This window comes from Phalacrocorax aristotelis, chromosome 1, assembly GCF_949628215.1.
Source record: "Phalacrocorax aristotelis chromosome 1, bGulAri2.1, whole genome shotgun sequence".
NCBI lineage: Eukaryota > Metazoa > Chordata > Aves > Suliformes > Phalacrocoracidae > Phalacrocorax > Phalacrocorax aristotelis.
Genome location: NC_134276.1, coordinates 29257232 through 29278878, shown reverse-complemented (window position 1 = coordinate 29278878; position 21647 = coordinate 29257232). Strand labels below are relative to the sequence as shown.

Below are 21647 nucleotides of genomic sequence, written 5' to 3'. Positions count from 1 at the left end.
CCAGGAGTGCATCTGATGCATTCTGAGTGCTCACGGGGCCCTCAGGGCCAGGCTGGGGGGGATCTGAAAAAAAACCTGTGGAAAAGCTGAACATCATTCAGGTCCTCAGCACAACTGATCGGATCGGATTGATCCACATTACTTGCTAATATAAATGTATACTAGGTGGATGTAGCCTAGAGTTAGTCGGGGGGCATGGCTGTTTTGTGGGAATGCCTTCATCGTCTTCCTCATGAAGCACATTATGCATACATTCTAGCACTCAGCCTACATTCAATCTACCTCTTCGATTTGAAGCACTTTTCCTTAAAGAATACGCTTGAAATGTTAGAATGGAAAACTTGATCTTGCTAGATACTTTCCAACCCATTTTTTATCCCTTGAGAAAATTTTCAGTAGTGTTCTGATTTTAAGACTTTGCATAATGGGCAAAATATGGGAAGTCTTATTTAAAAAAAAATCCAATAAAGTGGCTTTGTAATTTAATTCTGAACATGACTGTTGTTACTATTAAATGGTGTAAACACAGACTGAGTGCAATAAACCTTGCTTCCATTTAGCATTAATAATATTAATGATCAGTACTTAAATCACATGCCATGTTCCAGGACCGTAAAAGAAACATTACCAAAGAGATTTTGCATGTCTGGTGCTGACATAATTTAAACCTGGCATAAAATTGTCTTCTGTCTGAAGGAATTTATTCAAGCTGCAGGGCGGAGAGGAAAAAACAGAATAGGAAATCTCTTTCTCCCAGAGGCTCTGTGTGCACCATCCCTCCTCGCCCCCAGAAGGCAGCCCCTCCCCAAAACTTTCCCACTTAAGACACTCTGCGAAAGGACTGGAGCTCCGGTCTCTCCGCTTGACCTAACCCAGCCGGGATGAGCTGCTTGGTACTCTGGTCACATTTACTCTCGCTGTAGACCGGCACCCGAACTGTTGCTATCAAAACGCTGGATCAGCAGCTCGTATGCAGACACACACACACACACACGCTTCTTATCACACTCACACCATCAGATTAGCCCGTGTTTTCCCATGTAAGGGCTGCAGCCTCCCCCCTTTCCCTCTAACGCTCCTTGCCCGCCGGCTTTTTCCTCCTCTCCTCTCCCGCTCTTTCCCCCCTCCGTCCCCGGCTCCGCCACCCCACGTACCCGGCCGCCCCCGGACCGACCCGGCCCCAGGCAGGCTCGGGGAGTCGGGACCCACCGCCCCGGGAGCCGAGACCCACCGCCCCAGCCCCGGGCAGGCTCGGGGAGCCGGGACCCCCGCCCCACCCAGGGAGGGCTCGGGGAAGCCCCTCCCGCCGCCCCCCGGCCCCTCGCCCCCGGCCCCGTCCGCGGCGGGTCCCGCCCGGGGAGGCGGCGGCGGCGGGGGAAGGGGGAGGAGAGGCGGCGGAGTGCATTGCTTCCCGAGGAATCAAACGGGGGGAGACAGAGAGAGAAGAACGTGTGGAGGAAGGGAGGGAAGGACGGGCCGGGCTGGGCTGGGGAGGGTCCCGGTGCCGGTCCCGCCCGCCTCGAAGCGCCCGCGTCGCCTCCCCGCCGGGACCGCGGGGAGAGTGGCTTGGGGCGGCCGCCACCCGCCGGCCCCGCGCCCCGCTCCGCGCCCATGTGCTCCCGGCAGCCGCGGCGGGCGGCCCCCGCGCCCGGCGTGTGTCAGTAAGTAGCCCTTCGCTTCCCCGGCACCTTGCCCGGCCCCATCCCGGCACCCCCGGGTCCCTCCTGCTGCTCCCGGAGCCCGGCCCTCCCGCACTCCCTGCGCAGCTCCATCCCCTCCACCTCCCGGACCCCCCGCACCCCGTTCTTCTCCCGGACCCCTACCCTCCCGCACTCCCTGGGCGCTGCATCTCCTGCACGGCTCCGGATCCCCGAGCCCTCAGAACCTCCTTCCCCTCCCGGACTCCTACCCACCCCCGGACCCTCTTGTCCTCCCGGATCGCCTTCCCCGCCCCGACACCCTGCCCGGCCTCATCCCTTGTCCGTTCCACCGGACCCTCCGGACTCCCGTCCCCTCCCGGATCCGCAGCTCTCCCATCCCCTTGCCTTCCCGCATCCTACCCCTCCCGGGCCCCCGTCCTTCCCGGATCTCCCTGCCACCCCGGACCGCTCTCCCTTCCCGGCCCCTTGTCTTCCCGGCTCTCCGTCCTCCTGGCCCCCGGATCTCCTGCCCTCCCGGCCCCTCTGCCTTTCCAGCCCTTCCCCGACCGCATCCCTCTTTCTCTCCCGGACCCCCTTCCTCTCCCAGCCCTTGCACCTCCCGGACCCCCTTCCTCTCCCAGCCCTTGCCCCTCCCGGACCCCCTTCCTCTCCCAGCTCTTGCCCCTCCCGGACCCTGTGCACCCTAGCCCGCCCCTCCCGGACCCACTGGCCCCCTCCCGGCCCCGCGGGCGCGGCGCCCTCCCACCCCGCAACCTTCTCCTCGCATCACCCCGGCGAGTTTTGGTTCCCGGCCGCCGCCTTCCCTCGGGGGGAGCCGGATCTCTCCGCCGCCCCCTCCTAACACCGGAGGGGGAGGAGCGGGGTTTCGGGGCCGGAGGGGCCAGTCGGAGACCTGCCCGGCTGTGGGCTGGCAGCCTCCGGGAGGGGGGACAAAGCTGCTGACCCCCCTAACACCGGCGGGTTTGCGGGGTCCTACCCCTGGAAGCCTCCATGTTGACCCCTATTTCTAGCCGTACCTCCTTCCCCGATTCAGGGAATGATCTTGCCTTAGACGTTTGGTGCCACGCCAAGGCACAGGCAGATTCTTCTCCAGAGGATGCCTCTGGAGGGATGGAGACACCATGTGCCCCTCTCCAAGTTTTTATCCCCAGGGGTCTGGTGTTGTGCAGGTTGAAAGGCATTTCTGTGGATAGGCTATGAGTAGATAAGTGTATACTTCTGGAGTAGCAGCACAGGCCTTTTTTAACATTAGAGAAGAGATTCTTAGTGTTTTAGAAGTAAACAAAACTTTTGTGTGGTGCACATGCTTAATTTCACTTAAGACTCTTTCTCTACATTCCCTTGTTGTGCTGAAGTAATATTAATTTTGTTGCCTGTACATGAATTGAATTCGCTGATTGGCGTCTAATCATGCTTAGAAAAAAAAGCCCCTGTAAATAGCTATCGGAATTAATTTGGCAGCAACTGTGAGAAATGATCATAAATTTACAAAAGCAGTTGGAGTAATGATCCAGCATGGATCTAACAAGAAATACACCCCCAGCCTCTGGGAAGCAGCGTGTAAGTTTCTATGACAGTCAAATGCATTTGATCACACTGGTACTGAGCTTAGAGGCTGAGTGTTGTCTGAGAAGGATACAGAGGGGTGAGGCTCCTGGGCTTGAGCTGGGGAGAGGCAAAGAAGAGAAGGAGCTGGGCTGAGTGAAGGCAGGAATATGAAGAGAGACCCATGTATTTTAATCATGTGCTGCTTCAGGTTGCGCGGGGGTGAATCCAAAAGATGTGGCAATGTCTTCACCTACCAGGAGCCCACCTGGAGTTGGGGTTTCTGGCGCTTCTGGACACCAAGTGATAAAAGGCTCCTTTTGCACAGGGTTGTCAACAACTTAAGGGAGGGGCGGAAAAATGTCACCTCGTAGCACTTCTCTTGGGGAGTATGTTAATGAGGTTTACCTCTGCCACAAGGGTCTGATCTTGAAAAGCCTTAGGCGCTGCGAGCGGTTTTGCAATGAAGCTGTGGGGCCAGTTATAATGTGAAGTACACTTCCCAGGCGTCGCAGGAGGAGGGCCTGACTAGCTAAGGATAAACGAGAACTAGCCTTTTTTCTTTATCAATACGGGAAAGATCAAGACATTCAGTGGAGAAAAGTGAGTAGGCGAGTACACAGGGAGCCCCTGAAGGTGGCTGCAGAGTGTTCCTGGATGCTCACAGCAGCCTGTGCTGGCCGCACTGCCTCCCACCACTGTCACCAGCAGCCGGTATCACTGACAGCGATTCTAGTGGCTGCTTGCAAGGATGGGACAGAAAAGTGAGATGTCATCATGAAAAGCCCTGTAGGAAGGGCAAACAGTGGCAGATAAACATTTTTTTCTAGCATCAGTATTACTGAACTTGTATTTTTCTCCTTTTTTTGTGTGTTGTTGTTTAATTAGGGACCTTTAACTTCATGATGGGAGGAAACATCCCCCTCACTGTTAGTATCCGAGCTTTTCCCAGCACGAGGATTTGTCAAGGCTGAGAGACTCTGGATTATCCATAAACCTCCTCTAAAATACACAGCTGCTTTTCTGTTTCCCCATCGCGGGGGGTCTTGGAGCAGATACAAAGATGGCCTCCAGCCTCACCTGTGCCGGCATCATCTGGGCCTTCCTCTCATTCCTCTGCGCCGCTGCCTCCTGCGTGGGTTTCTTCATGCCCTACTGGCTCTTGGGGTCTCAGCTGGAGAAGTCGGTTTCCTTTGGCACTTTCCGGAGGTGTTCCTACCCGGTGCGGGACGAGAGCCGCCAGACGACCGTGATGGTGGAGCAATGTGGCCGCTACGCCTCCTTCCAGGCCATCCCGAGTGCCGAGTGGAGGATCTGCACGGTGGTGACGGGCCTGGGCTGTGGGCTGCTCCTCTTGGTGGCCCTGACGGCGCTCATGGGCTGCTGCGTGTCCGAGCTAATCTCCCGGACTGTGGGCAGGGTGGCAGGAGGCATCCAGTTCCTGGGGGGTAAGTGCTCATGTGGGGAGGGGATGGGGACATCCAGGCTGTAGGTTTACATGTGTGGAGACTCCCCTGGTGCTTTGGGACAAGGGGCAGGTGAGTCGAACTTCCTGCTAGCGAGGGAGACCACTTGGCTCTGTCAATGGTTGAGCTGGTTGTCTGGATGCCTGAATGTGGCTCAAAGTTGCAGCTTCCTGTGGTCACTCTCTTGTGCTCAGTCCCTGCCTGGTCGTTGTGCAACCTTTGAGAGTTTCACGGCAAGTTGACTTCTGTGGGCCAGTGTCTTCACAGCAGTTTTGTGGGCTGTAGTTTCCAGTGGAGCTCAGATAGGATGGAGGTACCTGGAGAAGCATCAGGGCTCCAGGGCCCCATGGAGCAGCACAGTTTTGCAGGGGAGAGGCTATATGTGGAAAAAACCTCTTTTCTTTCTCCTTCCTACCCCCATCACTGGCACAGCTCCCTCCACCTCTGCTTTCTGCAGCTGTGTGGATCTGGCAACAAGTCTGTGCCCCAGGTTTGAAGTGAGGAGTGTTTACCCCTGGTGGAGCTGGCCCACCACCTCCCAGGAGGAGCCCTGCCGCGCTGTCTGACCCACGCTGCCTGCTGAGGGTGCTGTGGCTTTGTTGAGTCTATGGGCTAGACAGTGGGTGGGAGAATTACCTCCCCTCCTTTTTTTAGCTTGTAATTGCATGGAGTATTTGTAACTGTGGAGTATTTGAAGGGTATGAGACAGTAAACAGGATCCTCAAGCATGTTTTTTATAGGGCAGTTTTCCCAGTAAATCATCACTCTCTTGTCATCGGTGACATGTGGCTCAGTGACACTCACTTTTGCCTGGTACGAGCGCTCCACCGCCTGCGCACACCCTCCCCTGTAAGGGGACATGTTTTCCTGAGCTTTTGGTGCCGGGGCAGTGCAGGCGCCAGCATTTCAGGTGCCCTGCAGCGTCTGGTCCCAGCCAGACACCCCAGTGCATGCCATGGAGAATCAGGCTGCAGCAGGACCCCCACCTTTCTCCCCTCCAAGCAGAAGCTCACCCCACAAAGGCAGTCTGGATACATCGTGAGTCTGCAGCCCTGAGGAAGCACAAGAGAAAAACCCCACTACTGTCCAGCTCAGGGCAGACAACTGAGGCAAGGAAAGGGCCCTGTGCCAAGCCTCCAGCTGGGTGATGCCAGAGTAGCTCCCTCCTGGCTGTAGGGAGCCCTGCCTCCAACTTTTTGAGAAGTTTCTGCACGTTAGGGCTAATCGACCCCGTCACTTCACCCTTCTCTCAGCTTTGCGACCCAGAGGCATTCCTGTGTTTAATCTGTCTGACAATTTGAAAGTGCAGCAGCTGCTGGAGAGTTAACTCTGCTGGGAGCTGTGGCTTCTTGAAGCCTGCTCCATTATACAATTCCAGCTGGGCAGCGAGGGGGTAGAAGGGATTTTCGGTTCGGTGACACCCTGCAAGCCAGCTCGGTCTGGTTATTTTCACTTAGAGCCATCGCAGGCTTGTGCTTTAACCAGCCTCTTTTCCAACAGCTGGCTTGGCTCGCCTGGTTTTAATTTGTGTTTGGCCCCTTTCTGACTGTGGAGCGGGGCTTACAGCCACCCCAGCAAACACGGCAGCTCTGGCGGTGTGGGCTGAATGTGTGCACCCTTCTCCGAGGTGGGATGGTTGCTCTAGTGCAAGGAGCCCGTCAGACCACACCATGGCCACCCCTGGAGCTTGTCCCAGCTGAGTGGGCAGCATCCTATCCCATCTGGGAGGATGTGAGCAGGTAGTGCTTGTCCTCGGTAGGTGACAATTCAAAGAAATGTGAACTTGTGATATGAAATGAAAATTGCCAACAACTTTGCTTACAGTTCAGTAGTTAGTTACACAGCATGTCTAATTTTCTCATCTACTGGCTTTTATGGTTGTGTCTCATTTCACTCAGCACTGCTGGAAGTGTGTAAGAAATGAATGAAGTGAGAACCTGTCATTTCATAACGTGCTGAAAAAGTAATTGTAGAGACACTAGGGAGAGGCCAGGTAGTGAAAGCCAATAATTTGGATGAACTGAATGGACATAATAAGGTAAAGATAAGATCCTTACATCCTTAGTCAGATCCTTAGCTACTATAAATCAGTCTAGCTTCATTGTTTAAATGACATGACTACATTTATTCAGATGTCTAACTTAGGCACTATAATTATTGGGTTGTTTTGATGTCAAGATAGCCATGAGCTTGTTCACTTTATTTACTCACTGGGAATGCCACCTCTTTGTTCCCTGTACTACAGTTGTAGGTTTAGTTATATATCATGATGTGTGCTTTGAATATGGCTCAGTGGCAGCATTGAGATTGTTATTTTAATTGGCCTCCACTTGGAGATCTAACCAAATACAACCCTCACAGATATATTCTTTTTTTTTGATTGAGGAAAAGAACCCCCTCCTATCTTTATATGAAGAAAAAGCCTGGGGAAATAAGCAGTCCACTGAGTGATGCTATTAATTCATCTTCCCTGTTAGGGCAAGGAGATGGCTAGGCAGTTCCGCTTTCTGTGTCTTTTTTGTCTTTTTGTCTGAGTCACCTGCACGAACACCCTGCTGTGGCTCCAGCTCCAGTGGCAGAGGGTGAGTGTTGGAATAAACCGTATTCCTCTGGAAGTTAGAAATCAGCATAAAGACATACTCGGTGTCGCTTTAGTGGTGTTCCATTAGCCTAGGATCCAAACAATTTTCTCAACGTGATTTAAAGCACGGGCTTGATGAGGAACTAAGCCAGCTGACAACGGAGTGTTATAGGAAGCCCAAGAGTGGGAGAGATGTCCAAGCCCCTGAAACTGTGGTGAGCCAAAGCACTAAGGTTGCTAAAAGTTACTCCAACACTGGAAGCATTTTTATTGCTGTGAAGAGGTGGCAGAGAGGTCTGCTTACCAGAGGTGGTAAGCAAACAGCCTGATCCTCCGCTTCTAGCAGTGCGAGGGAGGAGTAACTCCAAGTAGGCCAGTGGAATAGCACCTGTATAAGTAGTACAGCTTGCACTAGCTAAACGGTGCCAAGGCTTTACAGCTGGGATTTCCCCAGGTTGTATGTGGCAACTCAGGGGAGTGAATTATTCATGAGTGCTTATGCTGTAAATCTGCTCTTCTCATAAAAATTGAATGGCAGAACCTGCGGATCCATGCAGAGTCAGAAGGGTCTTGAGGTATGGGTTGATCTTACATACTTAGTCTATATTTGCTATTTCAGACAATCCTGACTACAGAACATATGTGTATTTTAAGATGACTCCAGATGATACACTCTGAGTTTCTGTTCCTAGTAGTAAGATTGCATCATAGACTTTTTCTCCCATTTGCAATTATGGGAATCGCTTCCTTTCCCATGCACATTCACGTGGCAGCTCTGTAGCCATTACAGTAGTTGCTTACATGAAAAACAATGCTATTTTTAGCTTTTCCTAAGGCAATTTGGTAGTGGGCGACAAGAAGCAGCCAATACCCAGAGGCCAGCCATTTCTGCAGTGGGTGTCAGTGGTCTGCAGTCCGTGGCCAGCAAGCTGCTGCTGTGGTGTTTCAGAACATGCTTCATGAACATTTCTGTTGGATTGCTTTGAAGAACTGACAGCTGAGGTGAAAGTTATGCTGTCTGTAACCTCTTGAGGGCACAGTTATGTAGATGGATACTGTCTTCACTGATAACAGTAAGTGCAGTGTTTCCAGCCGGTTTCCTTTGAATGTTTGGAAGACCAAGGCATATATAACGTAGCTAGAACAGATTGCAAGGATGTATCTTTGACCATAACTATGGAGGGCATGACAGCAGGAAGTGAAGTTTAACAAATCTATGGCAAATTTGAGTCTGTAATTATTGATCTTTTCATTGTGCCGTGGCAAGTCAATTCCACTTAAATGGGGAGACGAGAAATTTGCAGGCAGGTAGCTCAGATATGACATACTAATTTGGTGAATAGTTTCATTCTCTGAATGCAGAGCAATGATTTTAAGAACATAGCAATAATTTTAAGAACATAATGAACTTAAAGGTTAGCCAGTTTTATGAGAGGCAGTGGATCAAAAGACACTAGTATTTCAAGGATGGTCAATTTAAAGAGCGTTATGCTGGCAAGGTGAAGCTTTTCAATAAAATGGTCAATGCGCAGGAATTATAGATTAAATTTGCACTAGCTCAGAACTGCTTTGGCTGTGTAGGACAGCTAAGCCAAGCTCAGAGGGGTATGAGTCCAAGGGACAGAGCACAAAACAACTTTCTCCCTTAGAGGCCTCTCTGAACCTGACGCTTTGGCCCTGATTTGGAGTGGCATGTGAGAAGTCATCCCTCTCCATGATTATGGAGTAGCCATGTGGTTTGTACTGTTGTCTTCAGTACTGGTCACTCACTGTTTGTACTCCAGTAAAGCACAAGTTTTGCTGCTCCCTTCAGTAAATGAGCAAAGTTTTCAGCAGTGCTTTCTCTTCCTGTCCTCATTTCTCTATCTTGTTTCCCTTGTGTCGCCATGGGAGTGCTGAAACTCCTGAAATTATGGTCCTTGAATTGCTGGTTAGAAAATTTGGAGAGCTCTTGAATTGGAGGGAGGAGTGATGAAAGGAGCGTTTGATTATTTGAGAAAAAGGGGACACAGATCCTAACAACTTCTGATTTCGTCTCCGGAAAAAAAATATGCCTTCTAGAAAAAGCTCTCAACACCACACAAAACTGTTGGAAAATGCTTTGCCATGTGTCACGTGCCAATAGTGACCATTATAGTTTCCGTCACCCATAGGCTTCTCAGGACAAGTGTTTGCTGGGTGCAGAGGGCAGAAGAATGAAGAGTGCTCCATCAAGATGAGGAGAACCTTGAGTGTGGAGTGATGGCTCTCTGTTGTCTGTGAGGAAAACTTAGAGAAAGCCTTTGAGATTTTGGGCTGGAGTTTTTAAAGAGTCAGAGCCAAAGGAGATGTGAAAGTAGTTAACATATTAGTAGCTGAATCTGGCGTTGCGTATGAGACCATCGTGGTCTAAAATGTAGGGGGCAGAGAAGGGAAGAAGACTAAGTTATAGAACTATGGGACCTTGTAGGGAAGATGTCCCTCAAAGCAAATGCTTGGGGAAACAGTTAAAAGAAGTAAGAGAAGTCTCTTGGGAGGGATGTAGTCACTGAAACTAAGTCATGTTTCAGGAAATGTGGCTGGCAGTCAAAGACAATGTGTGGGTCGAGGAGAATGAAGGCAGTCTTGGTTCTGAGACAGGCTAAGAAAAAGTCATTAGGGGCTTTGGTGAAGGTAGTTCCAGTTAACTACAGGGACTAGAAACTCCTGGCAAAGGTTTGTGTGGAGCTGGAGGAAAAAAACTGCAGGCAATGACCGGTAACTGTTATTTTGTCTGACAGCTGAAGTGAGACTTTCTGCTTTCTGCCCGGAAGACTAAGGTCAGGATAATTTTCTGTCTATAAGGAGAAAATGTAACTGAGAAGAGCCTTGCTGGGGACAGGGAAGATCTGAGATGGTCAGGAGACTTTCAGGAAGGAAATCTTTACCTCAGACTCTTCTGTAGTTCCCCCAAGCCTCTCTCATCTCTTTCCCTCATCTGTACATGTTCTTCCTGACCTCTCCTGAAATTTGTACCTGAAAAAAAAAAAAGAGGCATAAAACCACGCAAAAATAGCCTTTTAGTTCTTTCATCCTCTTTAACCTAAATTATTTTTTAAAAGGGTAACTTTTGGGGAGAGTCTGGGGAGAGGTGTTTGCTTCTGTCCAACCACACACTCTTTTTCACCTGTGGGTTAGCTGCTCCGGGCTGTTTTGCCACATCTTCCTCTCTTTCCCCTTGTCAGATGCACAGCTTCAGTGACTTTGCTGTACTCGTGTAAACATGTGACAGGGCAATCCTCATCCTAGACAAAGACAAGCTGCAGGCTAGGTATTAATCCAGTGTATACATGCGCATATAAAGGCAGTGCAAGAGGGCCATATGAAAGGAACAGGTACATCACCAGGATGTAACAGAGGAAAAGCAAACAAGGAACATGGGACTGTTAAATGTTGCTAATGAGTGATTGTCATGTCATAGGCTCATAGATTCAGCAATAACAAGGTCAGCAGAGATACTATTTAGTCTGAGGTCTGCTGTAGCATGGGTCACAGGACAGCCTTCGTATGATTTCTGGGAAAAAAACTTCTAGTCTGACTTTAATTAACTTTGAAAAAAGGAGGTTCTTCATAAGTTGTTCCAGTGGTGACTTACCATGACTACTTTTCTTTCTGATCATAAATGCAAAATTAAAAAATGTTGTACTAAGAATATATCATTGCAAAATTATGTTTTCCTGAGGATCATTATATTTTTAAAAGATCCTATGGTTAGCTTGCCTTTAATCCATTTAAGCTGTGCAATGGTGTGGTTTCTTTACCAGAACAACCTGCATAGAAGCAGCTTCATAGCTGCTGTGTTTCATACCAGGTGTCTCTCCAGTTTTCTACAAGCATCCACCAAAGGATTAAGTGCAGTGTATAGTTTTGCAGTTTCATCCCTTTTCGTCTTGACTTTGGTTTGCTAAACTGCATCCTGTGACTGCTAGTGCCGATGTTCGGTATCTGCTCTATCTGCACTACAAGGTGCCTTCCCACACTGTGGTACAGCACAGTCAAATTCTTGGATTTAGGTTTTGAGTCCAGATGAGTAAGGCAGGGAAATGCTATTGTTTGTGAAGACGTTCAGAACAAGGGAGTTTAGACAGTGATGTTATCTTTAACAGATTTTTGTAGAATATATTTTATTGAAGATTAGTCAGCTCCCGCTCTGCTGTATTCAGACAGGAGTTAAAATATAAGACAAATTCAGGACTGAAGCTGAACTGATGTAATATGTCCTCTGTTGCTCTCGGTTTATAAATTACATTACTTAGATTCCTACTCTCTTAATCAGATTTGGCCTGTGTTGCTTGCATTTTTCCTCCATGTATGGACCACCAAATCTGACTGGAGGGGAATTAAAGTTAGTAGGTGCTTGTCTGAAATAGGTAAGAAAATTGTGCAGACTTAGGATTCTGTATGCTCTGAAGAGAGGATCCCGTTTCCCATGACTGCCTTCACCTTGCTTGCAGGAGTCCCCACTGCAGCCCTGCTAAAGGCTGCTGCCCCGACAGATCTAACAGCACAGCTTTTTGTGTGATTGTACCCTAAGGAGTCCAGCTGAAGGAGACCTGAGTTAGCAAAGGTTTGCTATTTAAGTGAACAACAACCATTTTAACAAAGCAGGTTAGTGAGGAAGAATCAGTAATAAACATTACTGGTCATAAAGTGCACAATCAGTCGCTCTGAGGAGGCCATCCCTGCCAGCAAGGTCACGAGCAGCACAGAGCAAGCAGGGAGTTGTAATGCTGTTGGAATAGTGGAGATGCAACTTGAAGAAGACAAATAATGCAGAGAGTAGCCTTCATACTTAGCTGTCTTTGTTGTTTTTTTTTTTCTTTCTGTCCCCAGCCACTTGAGATACCTTGACTCTTCTGGTGTTTCAAAATCTTACTAATAAAGCAGCAGGGCCCTTACGGGCTGGAAATTTTTGTGTGTCCTTTGAAGTCAGTGACACTTAGTACAAATGACATCAGTATTTCTATCCTATAGGTAAGATTATTTGATTGTGACATTAGCCTAAATTGGGTGTGGTTCTGAGGCTGAGCTTCTTCTTGAAGAGCTACCGGAGAGAACTAGCTTGTTTATACAGAACTGCGCTTTGAAACACACGTTCAGTTTTGGTTTTTTTTCAATTATATTTACTCCTAATATAAATTTTAGCTAAATGCAGGGGGAAAAAACCCATTCAGACTTTCAGCCTGGAGCAAATTATTCTGCAAGTTAGATTTTAGGTGCCTTGGAAGAACATTTAAAATGGAAATGCTGATGTATTAGAAAAAATAAAAGATGCTGCTGAAGTATGGGAAAGAATCTCTTTACTTCTCTTTGTTTTCTTATTGATGTTGAATATAAAAGTGATGTTTTGAATATTGCTGTAGCTGTGTTGGGTTTAAGCAAAATTTTGCATTAAGAACAGAATTTTTGATCTAAAGAAGTCCCGGAGTGCTGTTTTATTTATCTGTAGAATGAAGTTCAGGCTTCTTGGATTTTTTCCCCCTCTTCTATTAGAAAAGAACAATGATGCTCAGAACTCCTGTGATGCTTTTCATTTCAAAAGGCTTTGCTTGCATAACCTAATGAAACTTCAGAAAACGTGAGTCAGGGGAGCAAATAATCTATTTTACTGGTGTAGAGTCAAAGTAAATTCAGAGTTACTTCACTTTGGATCCTCTGCATTTGTTTTGATTAGAGCAGAATCTGGGTTGGAGTTAGCAATTTTGTTTCTGCATTGAAAGATCTGGCTTGTTTGGCTTCCTGAGCTCTATGAGATATTTGAATATTGCTGGGAACTTCATTTAGCCTTCAAATGTTTCAATATTTTCCAGTGCAGATGATGTCATATACCCGACAGACAGGACAGGGTCTGTTCCCAATGGCATATTTTTCCAGGATTTTGTCCAGTCTGGTGTTAGATATCTGTGTAATGTGTTTTTTTCCTCACTTCTTTCAGAAAACTCAGCTTACTAGGCATTCCGCTTGGAATTTTTTCACAATATGCAACCTGCATTTTCCTTTCCTTGCTGATATCCTTCTACTCTCCAATACACTTTTTTAACCTTCTAAGCTCTTTAACTTTGGCTTTATGAAGTACAATAAAACAGTTTTTAATCTCCTTCATCATTGCAGTGAAGTCAGGCGTAGAACTTAAGGGCAACCAAGGTATTGTTTCCATGCAGTGAGCACTTAGGAAGGAGCATGGTGTAATTAAGAAACGTGGGATGTATTTGTACAACCAAACTCCACCCACAGCTGCATGCCTTGCCGTGGCTGTCACAGTGGCTGGTTTCCTGCTCAAGGACTTCCTTTGGCTCTGTGGAATACCTTCATTTACTTCAGTGATGTTAAGCTTTTTATGCTGCCCAAGTGCGAGGTCCTAAGTGGCATTCAGACCATGTGGAGATGGCCTTAAGTCACAAGAGGACCGAGAAGGACATCCTCTTCTTGGTCTTGGGATGACTCTGCCACCACAAGGTGTCACAGGTCACAGGGGTAATATTGCATTTGACAGATCCCTTCTAGTAGCTGTCCTGATTCTTCTAAGGCATGAAAAATTGAGCATGGTCAATGCGCTGTGACAATGCTGGTGATAAGGCTGATTCACTTAGGCTTGATTAGATCTTGTTTACATTGTTTGTTCCACTGCCTGTCCTCTGATGTCACAGGTACATCTGAGAACAGATGCAGACTTTTTTTTCCCTCCAGACTGGCTTTTCCTTAAAGCCTGACCTGCTGAAATCAACAGGTTCCTCCATGGGACTCAGGAGGGCAGGATCCAGAGCTCAGCGCCGTTGCTATTCATTGTGGGTAGTGGGATTTGGAGGAGGTTGCTGCTGTGTAGCAGTGCAGAGACCTTCACGGGATGCCAGATCCTACCTAATTCCCCAGTACAGAATATTAATTGTAGCAGGACTAACACCTTAGAACAAAACTCTTTCTTGAGTGGTTGCTGTACCATGAGCTGAGTCCATGTTTTCCTGCATAAGCCTGATAAACCCCAGTCTTTCATGAGGACTGACCATTTTGAATTGATTTGCAGGTACAATTCTGTATTGGGCTAACAGTCTTTTAAGTAAGCTTGGCAGTAGTTTGTAGGAAAATAAAGAAAATATTAATGAAAGAAAGCCTAAACAATTACCTATTAGAAATAATTGTTATTTTTATCTTGTAGCATGATCCAAAAGGTTCCAGAGAGAATGAAGCAGAAAATGCAGAGTTCTGATAAATGCTATATCATTTTTGTAGTAATTTAAAGATCTGACCCTTTCCTTTGCAATCTGGCAGTTCAGTTGTCTTCCATTGTCTTCCAATAAAGATGCCTTTGTAATATAAAGTGGTATTGTTGATTTGAGAAGAATGGTTTTCTTATAAATGTGAAGGGGTATGGAGTTTGTCCATTGCATTGAGGAGAAAGGATTTGAGATAAAGCCACGAATGATCAATCTGGAATAACAAAAGCTGCTTCTGCAGCTGTGCCCAGTGAAAGGATATGAAACCTGCTAACATAGTGGAGTGTAAGAAATAGCCTTATGGCTTCTGAGGAGTGTGCTGCCTGACTTTTTCACAAGTTCAGGGTTTTGTCTGAGTCTGCAGCTAATGGAAAGCCTATTTACAAATAGCTTTTCTATTTTATTTTTTTTTAAATCAGAATAAACTTGATATTCAGAGCATCACAAGCAATTCAGGTCAGGCACAATACAAATGAATGCCAGTTACTGGGAAAGGTTGACAGGACATACTAAAAAGTGCTTAGTTTGGGGAATCTGTAGAAACTGGGGTAGCATGGTGTGAGGGACCTTTGAGTGTACGTGTGAGGAAATTTCTTTGTACTTCATTACAAACTTTGCTCTGACTCAGGCCAGGTGCTGCTGCATGTCTGTGAGCTTTAAATGTCATTTGGAGATTAGTACATCTGTCTGGCAAATATGTGCAAACATCCTTAGTTGTGCAGTGTTGCTTCTGTTACGGCTGTTGTTATGATGTAGGAAATTCTAGAAATCCATCGTGCTGGGGGAAAAGACAGAGACAGTTGCTGCTCCAAAGAAGTCCTAACTGAAACAGTGACAGACGAGGAAATTGAGGGTGCTTTTTTGTTCACTGTGTTTTTAATACAGTAAGAGCTGATGCTGACTAATTTCTTGTGCACTTAGGAGAGTAGTAAGTAAAAGGAGACCTCTAAATGTTGGCTTAGTAACAAATGACAAATGTATTACTTTCATGGGTAGAGTTTCCTCTTCAGATAACCTGCATCCCTCTAAAACCTCTTTTACTTCAGCTGCATCCTTAGAAAGGTATAAGCAGAGGTGGGAGCAGTCAGAGGCCAGGGTTACAGTAGGCAAAGATGGCCAAGAGGAGCAGGGTCCTGCATGGGGAAAGAAGCAGGAGGAGGGGGACACAAGGGGGCTGCGAGGGCAGAGGAGCTTCACCCCCTTGTAAAGCTCCATTTGTGGTGCCTGCAGGCATACATATCTTCTGCTGCTGCTGACTTGCAGAGGGTCTTTCAGATGTTGTATGGGTTACATGCAGGAAGATACAAAACTTAAGACTTCTGTGCTGTAGCATATTTTAGACTTCAAGAAATTCTGTTAGTCTTCAAGTCCTTTTTCTGGCACAGCAATAAAAACATGACAAATGGCACTAAATACTGGGATAAAGCTCTTTACAGCCAAGACAAACCCCCAAACCATTACAGGCACATTCTGCAAAATCGAGAGGTTGTTATTAAAGTCAGGACATTTTTACGCGAAGTCTTTTCACAAGCAACCTGATGGCTGGCTTTGGAGAGCTGTGTTCAGTAGTGGAAATCTCCTCTCTAACTAGAAACTTTCTCTCTGGAAAGTATTCCAGGGCCAGTGGCAGACCAGTGAGAGCAGAATCTGGCCATTCTGGCCAGGCTGCAAGTCTGAGCAGGCTGCTATGATGAAACCTATCACTGAGGCAAAGATACAGACCCTGAGCCTGTCTGTGTGGCCCAGCGCCAAGGCAAATATCGATGTGCCCTTCCCATCTGTCCCCAGAACTACTGATAACTTCCCAAGCTGCTGAAATAATGAATGTAGCTGAAGCTATTTCCAATGAAGATGGGCTGCACAGCTTTTCTGTCCCTTGTCCTCAACCACAGTTTGAGGGCTTACTCCCATAAATGAATAGAAGCACAGTTCTGTTTGTGAGATCAGGCTTTCTTAACACTGTTTCAAAATAACCCTGTTATAATAATTAAGGAGTAAAATGATTTCTTAACTGGCTACAATGGCGAGATGCTTTGGAAACCATTCTCCTTGTGAGCACTGAGCTATCTGTTGAATGCAGTCCGTGTTTCCTTCTCATATGTTAGTGTTATCTTCTTTCTCCTATTCTCTTCCATTGACTTCAATTAATTCCCCAGGCTGTAGAAGGGGACACCACGTCTGAAGATAGTTTATGCTGTGCCATTCACAACTCCATTTAGCTTGTTCCTCTTTTCCATAACAATTTGCAATAAAAACTGTGTCAGGAAAGAGCTCGGTGACCTGCGAGGGCTGGGACAAACCTTACGCTGGAGATGGCAAATTCCATTTCAGGCCACTAAGCCGGAGATCCGGTGCTAAGAACACAGGAAGCTAGGAGGATAAATAGTGTAACTCTCTATCTCATGCATAGGAATTGCAGTCTGTTTTGATCTCGTGATAGGGAAAAGTCATTCTGCTTATCTCATCTAACATAGTGGCTAGTCTGATTACAAGCTTCCCTGCTTGGCACCTTTTTAAATTCAATTTGGCTGCCTGTGGCCTTGGCACACAGTGGGTTTCATTAAATTTCACAGCAGTTAGTTTTCATTCCCTCTGTGACACCTTTTTATCAACATTTGACTCTAGTGTAATTTCAAGCAATTGTGTTTTTTTTGTGAAGCGCCTGTACCGTAATAATTTGGCAGAGCAGGTGGGGGAAGATACCGTTGTAAATCTGTATAGAAAACTAATATATGGGAAGTCAGGTCTGCTTGCGAGTGTTTTTCACGTGTGATGATAACAAAAAGGAGCTGCTTCCCTTCCTTCTCTGGTGGTATCATTGAAGTCTGTCAAAAGTGCAGTTAAAGAGCTTGCTGCAAGAGGCAAATTTTATTTCCTTCGGGCTAATCACAGCTTTATTTTAAAAGCAGAGCTAGTGGACTGCTGCTGGATTGACAACCCAAGGTTGTGAGGCAAGCCTTCTGCAACCGGGGCTGCTTAGCAAGTCTACGTGAGTTTTCTTTTCAAAAACAGATGAGGAAGCTGGTTTGTTAGGAAGGCATGTGTGTGTGTGCAGGAATGCAGAGAGCAAACATGGTTGGTTTCCTTTTAGTAGCCACTACTCAGTCCGTGGTAAGTAGGGTGAGGGAACGTGAGCACTGCAGTGTGGGCCTGGCATTTTTTGTTCACGTCACTGCTACATCCTCCCCAGCACAGAGCAACATTTTCTGAAGTCTGTGTCTAAGGCGGATGCTGGGCAGATTTGTGAAAGTATAAGTGGTTTTGTGTTAAGTATAATTGGTTTTGAGGTGTACTCTAACAGACCTTTGTTTGCAAAGTGCCAGGCCTTCTGAAACGCTGGCTCTTTTTCAGTCTGCTGGGATAATCAGAACATCCAAAAATAATGTGTTATGGTTTCTCAGTAAAATTTTAAGAAGTACCTTATTAAAAATTAATTGAAAATGAAGCTTAAAAGTTCTTAAAAGTGAGCTCTGCATCCAGGGGTAGCTCAGAGGCTGGCAGACCTGTGCCTCACTGCGAGCCAAGAGCAGCCAGGCTTGGGAGACCATAAATCATTTTCAGAGTGAGACTTCTGATTGATGAAACTTTTCCTTATGCCCTTTAGAAGTTATTAGTTCAAGTCCTTTAAGTTTAACTAATGGAGCATCTTGCTTTCCTCTACCCTAAGGTCTCCATAGTCCCTTTATAGACAAAATATTTCCAAATGCACACAGTCTTGAACCTCCTTAAACACGTCAGGAAAGCTGGAGGTTATGGGCAGCTCCCTGCCTTCTTTGCAGGAGGGGCCTTTGTGCTCTGTAGCTCCTGGTGGGAGAAGACCCGCTGATGAGTTTCCTCACAGAGCCCCTCTTCCTTGCAGGTTTCCCGTGGGATGGGACTGGTCAGCCCTATGCATGCACATACGTAGCATCTTTTTGGTGGACAGGCTGACTGTAATTTACATGACAGGCAGTGGCTTGAGTTTATTGGGATGGAGGAGGCTTAGTTGCACCAAGGAAGTAAGGTGCTTTGCTAGCAGCGTCTCCAAACATCCCCCATGTCTCTGGAGGGCAGGGGCTGCTGCGAGTGCTGTGTGCTCCAAGTGCCACTTCCGAACAGCGGGCTGGGTACACAGCCAGTGCAAATCGGCATGGTGCCTCCGAAATCAGCGCTGGCTCGGATCTGGCTGGAAAAGGTGGCCTCACCCTTGCTTCTTGGGACGGAAAACATCTTTCCAGGGCACTGTTGCAGTGCCTGGCCTTTGTCTATGGTCTGAAATCTTGCTTGTTTTTTCCAGGTTGGCTGAGTACATTGGTTTATGGATGAAGGCATAACTAATCGTTTCTGTGAGCTTTTTTCCCTACTAAGCTGAATGTAAGCATACAGATTATCCTTTGTTTTAGTATGAGGGCATGAAGTTCAGGATCTTTACTGGGTGTTTCCAGCACAAAATGCTCCAGTGTAAGTAGCAGACCTAACAGAGCAGACTGTTCAGCAATAAAATTGCTCTGGGGGAAGTGTCTTCCTCTTTCACATAATTAATGATTAGTTTATATCCTGAAGTCTGGAGATGCCTGTAAATTTTATACCTAGCATAATGGTAGAGGTTTAAACCACAACAATCATATTATGTTTATAATCTAATGTTTATGCAGATATCCAATCACAGGGTTATTTTAGACATCAATATTTACAGAAACGTTTTACCAATGTGGCCAGTGGCAGGTCTGAAAGAGTAAATAATCAAAACATTACTTGAGAATGCAAGCAAATGTAAATCCTAGAAGAGTCATGTCTTCATATTTTATATCTTAGAAGGCTTTAACACAAGACTACGTCCTTTTGTTTCAAGATGATATATTTCATTATCAGTGCTGATGAACACCTGTCTTGGTGGGCCTTCAGCTGGAAGGAAACAGGACTGCTAATGCAGTGCAGAACCTGACAGGTGTCTCTGAGTATTTATGGGCCTCGATATACATGCAGTCTATGGATATTTCAAAACTGATTAACATTTCTGAACCTGAGTTAAAGTTTATACTTGGCTTTTCAATAGTGTCAAGGCAAAATTAATCAGAGCTCAAAAGATATGCAGTCTTACTGACATGCTAGTGACAGTGAAAATATAAACCACTAGGAAATAGCCTGCTGAAAGACAGAATCTGACCTGGATTTTGGAAGAGGATCTGCAAAACTGGCTGCCTGCCACGGACAGACTCTGTGGAGGTGTGCAATGGTGTAGCTGGCATTTACTGACTAAGGTACCAGCTTAAAAAACTCAGGGCTCTGCTGAGTTATATGTCCTGTAATAAGTCACTTGGAAATCTTCTTACTTGTGAAACGTTAACATATTAAATATGCAAACTAACCTCTTGAAACAGTTCAGATAAGCAGCATTTTTAAATGTACCCAGTCAAGATGTTTTTCGGTCAATGAAGCTCAGCAAGCAAACGCTTTCATTTCAGTGGCCCTCATAAGAATAGTCAAAATTTATACCTGGTTGTGATTTTGGGCTGTGTGACTGTCTGTCTTTGCTGTAAAAATATGAAAGTGAATTAATTTGTAATGGAGAGCGTTTTCTTTGTTTATCTTTGTTTTAAATAGGTCAGGGATAGTCTTTATGCATTTCAAAAGACTGTTAATTCAGCTTCAGTGAAGGCTGTTAGGATCCAGTTTATAAAGCATCAGATAAAATACTATGCCGTTTAAGAAATCATGCTTTTCATTTGTTCTGTAAAATAAAACCTGAAATCAGGGATAAGCAGTAGTTTTGTTTTCATAACACCTGGCATCTGTAGAAAGATGTGTCGGACTGTGTGTCTGTAGATGGGTTTCCATGTTTCCCAACAGAAGGGCAGTGTAGCCCTTCTGGGTGTGGTGGAGCTGGCTGGAATTTTTAGCTGGAGAGGGAGCATAAGCTAATTGTTAAATCAGTTCTGAAACTGCAAATCTTTTGCCATATTTTCAGTGTGGAAGAGACCATCCAGTGAACAGGGCAGAAGTAAATAAAGAGGATCTGTATACAATCATCTGCCGCTCTGTACACTAAAGGCAAGGTAGCTAGAGGAGACCTAGGAGGGGAAGAAGCTGAGGATGGAAAAGGGGTTAGACTGTATTAGTTTCTTTTCCCTGACTTTTTATTTTTCTGCTTACTCGTTGTGAAAGTTGTTTTAATTTAGAATGTGGCAAGAGTATAACAACCCTCACTACTTGCATTTTCCTGTGAATTTGGTACGTGGTGAGCGACCTACTGATCCATTGACATAGCGACCTGGATTTGATATCTTACGCCTGGAAACCATTCATGTCTCTCTCATGAAATCTCTCTGATTCCTTTTCACATTTTCCCCCTTTCCTCCCAGAACACTCTTTGAAGTACTTCATGCCATATCCAGCAAGCACTCCTTAGTCATTGTGCTAGTGGTTGTTCCCATTTAAATCCAGACTGCTCAGATTCTCTTTAAAATATCAGAGATTTTTCTTAACCTCTGAAGACACAAGGACAATGGAGAATCCTCTGTCTTGCAAACAGGTGGTGGGAGGTGCTTCTTCCAGATCAGGAATACAGTTCACTTTGAAAAATAGAGTGGGACTCCTGAAAACCAAAGGGAGAGGTGGCATGGTTTTCAGTGATCTCGAACAGTACATAAACGAGAATGGAAAGCAAATGTTGACACATGCCTACGGTCTCAATAGGTTTAAATGCGAATTCACAAGTTACAATCAGAGTTTTCATTGCAGCCTGTCACCAAATACTCACAAGTAAAGTTGAGAAGGCAGTGCATCTTCAGCGAAACCAATCAGTCTTTGAGACGGATAATGAGGGCAAAACAGGATGGCAAAAAAAAGGGAAATTTGAAGGAGCATAAAATTGCATAATTGTTGGGTTTTTTTCTTCACCATTTGGGTGTGCAATTTGATGTAATCTCTGGCAAAACTGAATGACAGAATTCAATATTCTAAGTTATAAAAGTACCTTTCCATAAAATCATTATCTTCACAGTGTCTCAGCAAAAATGCAAGGAATATTATTCCATTTTATAGATAGGAGGCTAGAAACTTACTGAAGGTAGCACATAAAACTTACGTTTAAAGAAATATTCAGTAGAGGCCTTCCAAGTCTTAGGCTCACGAGCAGCCACTGAAACAGCTGCCATACGGAAACGCTACTAAAATATACAGGTGT

General features: G+C 46.1%; 1 protein-coding gene across 1 annotated transcript in view; it reads left to right on the top strand.

Annotated features, from left to right (window-relative positions):
- The first annotated feature begins 1546 nt into the window (after positions 1 to 1546).
- Positions 1547 to 21647, top strand: part of LHFPL6 (LHFPL tetraspan subfamily member 6) — a 152675-nt gene continuing 132574 nt past the window's right edge. Inside the window, exons 1-2 of the mRNA XM_075085877.1 lie at positions 1547 to 1661; positions 4095 to 4654. Of these exons, the coding sequence (XP_074941978.1) occupies positions 4270 to 4654 (385 nt within the window). The 5' untranslated portion in view covers positions 1547 to 1661; positions 4095 to 4269. The remainder of the gene's footprint in view (positions 1662 to 4094; positions 4655 to 21647) is intronic.